At 38.3% G+C, this 10,788-nt stretch overlaps 1 protein-coding gene and 1 pseudogene across 3 annotated transcripts; both read right to left on the bottom strand.

The window, feature by feature from the left end:
* Positions 1-3,742: 3,742 nt before the first annotated feature.
* LOC149024185 (NDR1/HIN1-like protein 6 pseudogene) lies at positions 3,743-4,343 on the bottom strand (annotated as a pseudogene).
* LOC149024184 (uncharacterized) lies at positions 4,245-7,266 on the bottom strand. 3 transcript variants are annotated; one of them, XM_089144502.1, is made up of 5 exons: positions 6,539-7,266; positions 6,000-6,154; positions 5,762-5,819; positions 4,772-4,885; positions 4,245-4,658 (listed from the first exon to the last, which is right to left on the bottom strand). In XM_089144502.1, the coding sequence occupies exons 2-5, from the start codon at positions 6,108-6,110 to the stop codon at positions 4,498-4,500; spliced, it is 444 nt and encodes a 147-aa protein (XP_089000628.1). In that variant the 5' UTR covers positions 6,111-6,154; positions 6,539-7,266; the 3' UTR covers positions 4,245-4,497. The 3 variants fall into 3 exon arrangements, with proteins under 3 accessions (XP_089000628.1, XP_089000627.1, XP_089000629.1); XM_089144501.1 differs by having other exon boundaries at positions 6,000-6,085; XM_089144503.1 differs by having other exon boundaries at positions 6,000-6,080.
* Between the last annotated feature and the right edge of the window lie 3,522 nt (positions 7,267-10,788).

The following is a 10,788-nucleotide window of genomic DNA, read 5'->3' as shown; positions in this document are numbered from 1 at the left end:
TCGATTTATTCCCTGCTGTACGAATTGCCTAGTTTCGTTTGGTAGAAGTTTATCCCAAAGCTGATCTATTCTCTCCAGGATTTCTTCTTGTGCCTTACATTCCCTGTGATAGGAGGATGATCTTAAATCATTCCCTTGACTGATCCTTCTATCCCTGCTGTTCTAGAGTGGATCTCCATACACTCTATAACCTTGTGAATTCTCCACATGATGATTTCGAAGAGAAATCAAGTGTGATCTTCATGATTTGTTATTCCTTCTAATTGTTCAAGACTTCAAGCTTTTCATCTTCTATTCTTCAATCAAAGATTTGTAATCTCTCTTGTGTTGTATTGATCTACTCTTGCTATGATTTATTCTTTGAGATTGAGATTATGAAGTAGATGTTGCATCCTTGTAACATATTGATCCTTGCAACCATCTCCTCTACAATCTCGTTTCATTCTTAAAGTTTTATGATCTTCATATTAATCTTCACCATGATCCTTGTGAAATCTTCATGAAGCCATGATTATACTTTCGATTTGATTTCAAAGCATGTCAGATTTACTCCTTGTTTTATTATAAAAGACTTATTGTTATTTGTTTTCCGTGGACTTTGGGAGAAGGAAGCCAAGATAATAGGAAAGTACCCATGCCTTTTTGAAACCAAGTTCTCTCCCAATTTCGAGGACGAAATTATTTTAAGGGGGGGAGAATGTGAAATCCAGCCCAAACCTAGCCAGGGCACCCTATCTATTTTGGGTAAAGAAGGGTTAGTTTAAATGTTGACTTTAAAGTTGGACCGTGATTTCAGTTTTGTTTAATGTTAACTTTGAAGTTTGACCGTGATTTCAGTTTTACTATCTTTGAACATCTTAGGAAGCCATGTCAGACCTTTCTCTTAGGGTTGATCCAATGTCCCAAAATGAGGGATGATGTCTTTGTGGGCCATCTCAGTAGAAGATATGGTGTTTGACCCAAAACCCATGGATATTGATGATGGTGTTTCCTTATGGAAACTTTAATTGATTTGGTGTTGGACTACTCATTGGTGAAGAACTTGGTTGACGGACCTAAAGCTTAATTGGACCTGGTTTGAAGACATCTCTCCATACTAGGTAAGTAGTATGATGTGTTGAAAGAAGCCCATCCAAAAATATTGAAGTTTGGCCCATTAAATCCCTATTTTTGAACAAGCTGTCTAGGCAGTGGCATTTTGGTAATTTTCTATTTTGAAGGTTTTTAAAAGCTTTATTTCTTTTAATTTCGTGGTAAACAATCCCACTAGGTTTCTAACTCTCTAGAGAACGTGGAAAGGACCTTAGAACTTCCTCTTTTGCAACCAATCAATCAACAGGGTCAGTTTGGTCAGTTTGGTGAAATCCTAGTAATTCTTGGACTCTGTGTGCTATTTAAAGAGGGGGAACTCCATGTTTTTCAATCCCAATCTGTTCTAAACCTTTGGAGAAGGTGGGAAGAGCCCTAGATCCTCTCCTTCGAAGCCAAGAAAGACCCTCAAACATCTGTTCAGATTTCTTCATCGGTTTCTCTTCTAAAAGGTTAGTATTCAATTCGTTTCTTCTTTAATTCATTCTTTCTTCTCTACTTCTGATATTCTGATTATGAGAAGGGTATTACACTGCTGTAATGACCTCTTCTCTAATTCTTTTAGCCCTAGAGTGAATTCCCCAATTCACTCTATGTTCTTGAAGCCATATGGCGATGATTCTTGAATTTGATTCCACCAACAATCTTGATGATACTTTCCCTGAATTTTATACCTACCTTTATGATTGTGGGGAAGGTCTTATACTATTACCATGACCTTCCCTTGTGTCCTCATGATTGAGGAGTTGATCCTTGTTTTTCCTTGGACCAATTGGCAACCTTTCTATTTTCTATTAATTCATTGGATCCTCCCCAAGACTTTCTTTATTATGATTTCTTTATCTTTATTCCCTAGGGTGAATCTTTATTCTCCCTAGTCTTCCCATGGGATATTAGGATTTCTTTCCTTTGAATTTATTTACATTCTTTTCTCTCATTAGTACATACTTCCTATTTCCATTCTTGATTTTGAAATATTAATGAGATGTTCCTTTATCTATCTTGGGTTGTTTTTTTTGAGAGTTTATTATGGGTAACTCTCATGGGATGTAACCAACTCTTATGAGAGGTAACCATATCTGAGACCCTAATGTTCTTTTATCTGTTGGAAACTTCCCAACACCTTTTCAGATTGTGCATTCTTTGTTTCTCTTTTCCTAGGGTGAATCTTGATTACCCCTAGCCTTTCCATGAGAGCCATCAGCTTTGTTCTGAATCTGCGCACCGAAGAGAGGTGAATTAGTTGAAATACCTAATGAACTCCTGTGCTCAATTCGAATATATTTCCCAAAACTAGACTTCTTAATGGACTTCCAGGAGAAAACCCCACTCAATTTGACCCCATATAACCTTTCAAATCCCTGTCCGAAGTTGCTGAACTATGTCTGTCGAATCATGCTTGCGCATCAAGAAGATGAGCTTAGTTGGTGGACCTAATGAACTTTAATTCTTGATCTGAAAGTATTTCTAGAAACTAGACTTCTTGATTGAATCGTAGAAGAAAACCTCACTCAATTTGACCCTGTATAGCCCTCCGAATCCCTGTTTGAACCTTGCTGTCCTGATTGGTCGATTCATTGGTCGATTGGACCAACAGACCAATCAATCGACCAATGGTGTCTGAATTTACCAATTTGGTCCTGTCTCTTCTATTTAAGTCTAATCTCGGGAATACTCCGCCTCCTATGCCTCCTAAGCCTCTGGAATGAGTTAGAACCCTAAGGTGGCGTTTGGTTCCGCAATTCTGTTGAATCGGGTTCAGAATCATGTTTCTAGGGAATCATGAGTCTGTGGAAGTAGGTTCTGTAGAGTCAAATTCCTAAAAAAAATCATGTTTGGTTACCCTGATTCTGAAAGTGAATCTGTCAGAATTAGCATTTGGTTACCCTGATTCTGAAATTGAATCTGTCAGAATTAGCATTTGGTTACCTGATTCTGAAAGTGAATCTGTCTGAATTAGCATTTGGTTACCCTGATTCTGAAAGTAAATCTGTTTGTTATTTTATTTGATTAACCAAATACCATAACAATAATTTGTCAAAATTCAATACATCAACCATGAAATTATTGAGCCACATTTATAAAATCCCTCTCTCTTATCTCCATTTGTATCTGAGCATGGTTGACTCCATTGAATGCAATTAGTATTTAAAAAGTTATCTCAGTCTGAACGAAAACTACAATAAACTGGAAAGCCTCAATTACCACCAGTCAAATAAAAAGTTGTGAATGGTGAGGTCATTTACATTGAATTGTTCATCAATACATTTAGTACTTATCATCCCTTCCCACTGAATTCTTGGTATATGAAAATTTAACCACCAGAAGGGTGAAACAGAGGGCACTGTTGGAGTTTCTTGCAAGTGTGGTAGATATTTATTGTCCTTGTGGGATATGGATCTCATATAATGCAGCATAGAAAAATTGTTCTTGTGTGAGTCCAAAATTGACTTTAAATTTTTTTCTTAGGCCTGGCACAACACAGAGGTCACTCAATTGCAAGATGGGTTTGGATCTGAAAGCATTTGTATATATTATTCACTAAAAAGATACAAATGAAGTAGAAAGATACTTAATTCCTACATTGGGAAAATATGAGTCCCTCTAATATGAAAGGCCACAAAGTGACAACATAAGATGAAAAAAATAACAATAATAATAAACTAAAAATTAACAATAAGAGAAAAGAATATATCTTAAGCTTATTTCATCCCAAAAAAGGAGAAATAATCTAAAGCTTAAGCTTCAATTTACAGTCACTAGTTTTAATGCTAATCAAATTATTTTGACTCAAGCTATCCACCATCAAATTGCACCTGACATTGGGCTTCACCTTTATAAGTTTCAGTCTTCCAAGCTTCAAACTCACTGGTACTTTAGCATTAAGAATCAATGGAATATTTCCTGTCTGTTGTTGTTGAGATAATGCTTGAAGAACAACATTTCCATTGGGAATCTGACCTGTTAATTGAACATCAAGAACAGTTGTGTTCTGGTGACCCTGATAGAATTGTGGTAAAGACCCTTCACATAACTTAGTGTTTGTGTACCAAGCACTAATGTTGCTTCCATCTTCATAGTAAATTCCTATTTTCTTGTTTGGGTTTGTTGCTGTAAGCCTGACTACAAATGCAGCAGAAAGGGTCATTTCTGTGTTGATCATGAACTGATTGATTCTCAGACGATCTATGGAGTATGAAGGGACCTTTGAAGGGTTATGGTTGTGAAGTTGAGGAATGATACACCTCTCCATCAACCACCAGAAATGTCAGCAAGAGAGAGAGAGGAAACAAAGCTCCCTTGTAGACAAACCAGTGGAACACCAGTCTCTCTTAATGTGTAAGGGAAGAAGAGGAGTTAGTTACTTGTCATCTTACTCCATGCACCACCATCCATCCAAAGTAGAACTCAAGGAGTACCTAATTCCCATCCCTCATCTTGCTCTTTCCTCTCCAAGACAAGCACTGCCACTCTACTGCTGTGATAATCTGGATGCCACTGTTTCTGATCCACTCGCCCAACAATAAACTCCTCCATTGCAGCATCCAAAAAATATTGAAGAACAACATCTGCCAGAGAAAATTCATTTAGATGAAGAAAAAAATCCCCACCTGTTGGGGGGGGGGGGGAAAGAATAAAAATGCTCTCAAGCCTAAAAAAACAGAGAAAGATTCTAACAGACCATTTCGTAGTTCACCAGCCAATATGATTGTTGTCTGAGTTCCACATAATTTCTTTAGTGTTGCCAACAGATCTGTTACTGCCCCTTCACTGTAGATGACATCAGATCCGAGTACTGAAACATAGAAATACTAACAGAATTATACTCCAACAGCAATCACTTTCAATTTAAACCTGGAGCAGAAAGCAAGAATCACAAATCATTTGAACTTTCAAATAAGCTTTCCTAAACTTTGAAAATTTTCTCTTCCTAACTGCATAGTCAAGTTTAACAATCTCAATGGTTTTGAAGTTGAGCAATAATGAAGATGCTCACCGTACTCCCAATGCAACAAACATCATAGTGGCGAGATCACCCCCAGCCCTTTTTTTCTTCTTTCTTGGTCCAGCAAGGGGATCAACCAATCCAGGAACTAACCTGATTTGGAAGTCTCATTTTATTACAATCTTTTCAATTACCAGATAAGGCACCGCACTGCAGTTGTGAACCATAGTGACAGGAAAACTTTGAAGTAGGATGTAACAATTTGTAGGTTCCTATAGTGAGAACCTAGCTAATTCCAATTAATTCCTCTGGCTTTGAGCATCCCTAATTCATGTTTTAAATCTTTGTAGAACTCTACTATGAAACAAAATTTCCTTTTGAATAAAAGAATGATAATGGTATTTTTTAGGGCGAAATGAATGTTCAAAAAATTATTGCATTAAAAATAAGAAATATCAGAAAACAGAAAAACCTACAAGACTTGATATTGAAATTTCCTATTTTCCCATTAGAGTTTTCAAATAATCATAACTCTTCAGGATTTCAATAGTTATAATGTCAAAAAGCATTACATGAAATCCCAGTCCTATTGCAGCCACCAAGAGCAAACAGAATATGTTATTGTAACCATCCAACATTTGATATCAAAATCACTACCCTTTGTGAAAATTTGATACTAGAATAATTAATATATACAGTTTGCAATATAAGTAGGACAAGGATTACCATAATCAGGAAGAGGATCAGTTAAATCTGAGTCAAGATCATCGCCCCATATGAGCTCCTTCACAGTTGCAGAGAAGAACCATTAGTCTTTAAAACTAGACAAGAAGACATCGGTTAAGCGAGATAGAAAGAGAAATTAGAAAACTAATATCCTTCTTGAACAGAGGAATACTCTGATACAGATTGCTCATTATTATTAGACATTAAAAGTTGAAGAAATTAGATTATAATACCCTACTAGTCCACAGCCGGCACCCAATTCAATAACCTTCTTGCCTTGAAGAACAAGCTTCCCTGAGTCCACAGCTTGCTCCAAGAACTTCCCTACAACAATGCCACTGTCCCACATCACTGCTCCAGTTACCCCTGGTGTGCTCTACAAGTTCATAACCACTAAAAAGAAGAGAAACTTAAGAAATTTCAAATTTTGTAAATAGATTCAATGAAGACTTTATTACATCAATCACATACAGGTAAAATATCCCAAAAAATACCACCAACAACAGCAACACTAGAGACGCACAGAACTACCCATTAAAAGACTATTATCATCTTCATCAGAGTTAAGCTAATTATCTGAATTTGGCCCAATGAATCCATCTGGTATTATTGGGTTTTTACAATGGTTCACGGGTATATAACCTCCTTCAATAGTAATCATTTTCAGGTTCCTAAACTCAGAAAGCTGTCAGGGTTACATCACAAGAAAGTAGTAGAGCCAAGGTAGCAAAAATATTGGAAAAAAAAAGGACTAAAGTGTTCGATTTCAAAGCATACCATGGACGAAGGCGACTGAGAAATAGTGAGACGATGCCCACAAGCCACCAATGATGCCCACAAGCCTCCAATTCAAGTTTAAGAGAAGATTGGCATACAAAGGCATTTTGCTTAGATAGGGTTGGTTGCTGAATCGCCCACAACACAAAGATCTCCTCTGACGAGTCCTGAACGAGTCGAACTGGGTCTCCATAGGAACCTATCTTGACCAGAGTCTCAATTTCTTCTTCTCCATCGGAGACCACCATCACTGAATCCATTATGCTGCGAACTTCTCAGTCCAGGGTCTCAACCAGGTGCCGTGACACCGATTTGGCTTCGGTAAGAACAAATTACGCAGAACCAAACGGATGAAAAACCTTCACGGAACTGCAAGCAAGAGAGGAACGCGAACCAGATGGAAGAGATGAGCGAGTTCAGTAGCTGCGAGAGCGAGTTCAGTAGTTGCGATGGAAGAGAGGAACCTAGCTGCGACGGAACAAACTTCGCGAACGAGAACGAGAAAATGATTCACGATGGTTTCCAACCCCTATTTATACGTGGGTTCCAAAAGGTGAGTCTATTTGGAAACCACCTCAGGAGGTGGTTTCCAAGTGATCCTAAATTTGTGTGTTAAAAGTGGATCCTAGCTGAAGCTAGGTTCCGACACAACTTTCAACCAAACACAATTTTTTCTCAAATTTCATGATTCCCTGGAATCTAATTCCAGGGAAACGCAGAACCAAACGCCACCTAATCTAATCAATTCCCTTGCATTCCTTGGTGATCTCTCACAAGACTTGAAGTAATCTTCTTCCTCTCGCATCAAAGGTATGTCTACTCTCTTTTCTTTCTTCTCCATCTCTGATTTTCTTTCTTTAATCTGTTCTTGGCTGAGATCAGGAAGAAGATGATGCACTCTTGCAACCATCCACTCCATGATCTCATCTTGTTCCTTGAGATCTATGATCATCATCATGATCTCAACCCCAGCCAGTTGAATTCTTGAAACCCTAATCTTGAAACCCTAACCTTTGAAACCCTAACCTTGTGTGGTCATCCAGAGAACCTTTGGTAACCTCCCATGTGAGGGTAACCTCTTGGGTAAAAGTTATGTGAACCTAAACTTTATCATTGAATGATTCTTCTTGTTATTTTTGACTAACAATTTACTTCCCTTCATCCGGTGCTCTCAACCTTTTCATGGGAGCCAAAAAAAGGGTGAAACCCTAACCTCTTGGATCAAACCAAGAACCCTTTGTTTGATCTTGTTAACATCCAATTAATGTGTTTTCCTTACTAGAATTGTAACCTATCATTCTCTAATTCTTTATCCTTGATCACACTATATTTTCTTCATGATCCATGTTTAACCTAATTAGGATTTCCAATTATTCTTTCTTCGTTCTTGTTTTTGATTGAGATCAGGAAAAAGATGATGCATCTTTGCAACCATCTATTCCATGATCTAATTCTATTCTTTGAGATCTATGATCATCATCATGATCTTAACCCTAGCCAATAGATTCTTGAAACCTTAACCCTAACCCTTGTATGATCTTTCTGGAAACCTTTTGTAACCTCCCATGTGAGGGAAACCTCATGGGCAATGTTTCTATTAACCTAAACTAGATTTCCTATGATTTCTTGCTATTATCTTGATAACAATCATTCCCTCTCATTCCGTGATCATAACCTTATTATGGGAACCATAAGGTTGAAACCCCAGTTTCTTGGGTCAAATCAAGAACCCATATTTTGACCATGACTTGATGATTTTATCTTCCCATATGATTCTAATACATCCTAGGAAGTTCCCCTTCGAATTTCGGATCAATCCGACTTCAAACGAAGAAGTTATGGCCAAAACAGTTTTCACTGTCCCATACTGACTCGATTGGTCGACTGATTGGTCGACTGGGTCAGTAGACCAATCAATCGACCAATGAAAACAGTAGCTTCAATTTTTGCTCAGTTTGATTCGTTTGCTCTTCAATCTTTTAGGCATCTTTCCTAATGTTATATCTATGATTGTTAGGGGTTTATTTGCTAAGTTTGGAGCCTCTCTCTTTGATCTTTGGATTATCTTCGGCGATAATCAAGGTAAGGACAGTTAATTCCTTAACTGCATAGATTACTTGTTCTCTGGTTTCTACTTTATGAAACTATGAGATTACCTACTGTTATTGTATTTTAATTCTGATCTCCTACTGTGGGAACAGTAGCACTTGTTTATATCATCTTTTTCATTATTTATGTTATATGAAATACCTATTACTGCTTAATCTGATGTTGCTTTTACAGTCTCTTTTATATGATGAACTACTGGTTGTGTATGTCATGACTGATCTGAGAATGTGTTTGATTAAGTTTGGTTTGGGATTGGGAGGTGTCCTTTTGACACTTCTGTCCTTGGACATTATCGGAAATAGTATGGGATGTTTCCGGGGCTGCCCATCGACACTTTCCCGGATGAATGGTTGTTATACCTAGGGATGTCTAGTAGTGTTTGGCTAGGATACACCCCTGTTATATCAGACCCGATTTGGAAGGGTATTGAGACTAAACGACCCGTGGTAGCAATGGGGATTCACAGGCGCTCAAGACCAGTGAAATGATCCGTGAGAGGACGGGAATCACATTGTGGGGGCCATTTATTGGAGGGTTGCATATGGCTAGACTTGGGCTCATGGGCGCTCAAGACCGGTGAAATGATCTGTGAGGGGACATGAGAGCTTCCCGTTTACCATATGTGGATAACCAATAGGGTTGATGAGTCCGGTGAGTAATATCCGTGACTCTAGTGGAAAGGAAACCAGAAAGGATCGCCCGGGGCGAGGAATGGAAGTATCTGGATCTAAGTTGATGTAACTGAGTAGATGACTTGCATTGGGCTAGGCTTTTCCCTGACATGTGCCGGTACTTATGCCAAATGGTTGTGAGAGAGTGTGTTGACTTAACCCCTTGCCATGGTTTGTCCTGAGGGATGCAGGACCCATTACCAACCGGCTGCCCGAGATACCTTAAATGGTTGAGGGAACCCAAGATATCTTATATGGTTGAGGGTGTGAGCGGACCTTCCCAAAGAAGTACGGTGCTATGACTTAAAGCATGTCTGCCATAGAGACCAACATACATAGAGTTTAGATGCATACATACATTACTTGTTTCATATTGCATTGCATCTTGTTATGGTTTGCTTCCATGTTATTTATGTTGTTATGAATTAACTTGCCTTACTGAGTTTCTTTCGAAACTCATTCCTTTTTTTGTACAATTTGTTGTTAGACTTCTCTACAGGTTCGGATTTCTTTGACGATCCGTACGAGGAGGCGCAAGGTGAAGAAGATAAGACTGAAGAGCAAGAAGAGCTGACTGAAGATGTGGATTAGATTTCTTTTGTTTCTTCTAGACTTATCTTTTACTTTACTTGTATTAGCTTAGAACTTTACTTAGATTTCGATCTACCTTCTGCATGTGTTTGTAGGGTATATTTCCGCTATACTCTACAGTTGTCTTTTGATTTGGTATCTTGTTATTCCGCACTCTAATAATCTATAGTGATCCTTTTGAGATCCTTTCTTGACTTTTATTATAAATTACTTAAACATTATGATTTGTTCTTGCTTTTGATTATGTTATTGTGCGAAATGGATATGATCGTTCCTAAACTTGATCTTTAGGGCTGTGGATCACACTCTCGGGTATGCCAGTTAGGGTATCGGCTGGGAGGATGTGACAGTCTCAACCCAAAAAGGAAAGAAAACAAAGATGATGTAGAAGAAGAGAGTGTAGACATACCTTTTTGTGTAAGAACACGAGTTTTGACGAAGATCCGTCAAGATAAACACCAAGGACGCAAGGGAGATGTCTTGCAAAGGTCTCTAGTACGTTCCAAAGAGTTTAGAGGCAGCAAATATGAAGTAGACTCGAGATTGAACTTAAATAGAGCAAGCAAGACCTAATTAGCAAAAACAGAACCCATTGGTCGACCAATGAGTCGACCAATCAGAACTGCAAGACCAAAACAGGGAAATGAAGGCTCAGATCAATTCCAAACATCAAGGGGTTTTGCACACACACCAAGTGACTTACCTAATAGGTAGAAATGCCTTCGAACCATGATAGAGAGCACTCCAAGTTCATCAACAAATCCGATCTTCATCAGGATACAGTTTCCATAAATGGAACACTGTCATCAACATTCATGGATTCAAAGCCAGTCACCAAGTCTTCCACTGGGATGGCCCATAGCTGACTTCTTGCTTTAC

This window comes from Hakea prostrata, chromosome 2 (genome assembly GCF_041222555.1).
Source record: "Hakea prostrata isolate BN-2017 chromosome 2, UWA_Hpros_2, whole genome shotgun sequence".
In the NCBI taxonomy this organism is placed as follows: domain Eukaryota; kingdom Viridiplantae; phylum Streptophyta; class Magnoliopsida; order Proteales; family Proteaceae; genus Hakea; species Hakea prostrata.
Note: the sequence above shows the minus strand (reverse complement) of the source record. Positions and strands in the feature narration are given on the sequence as shown.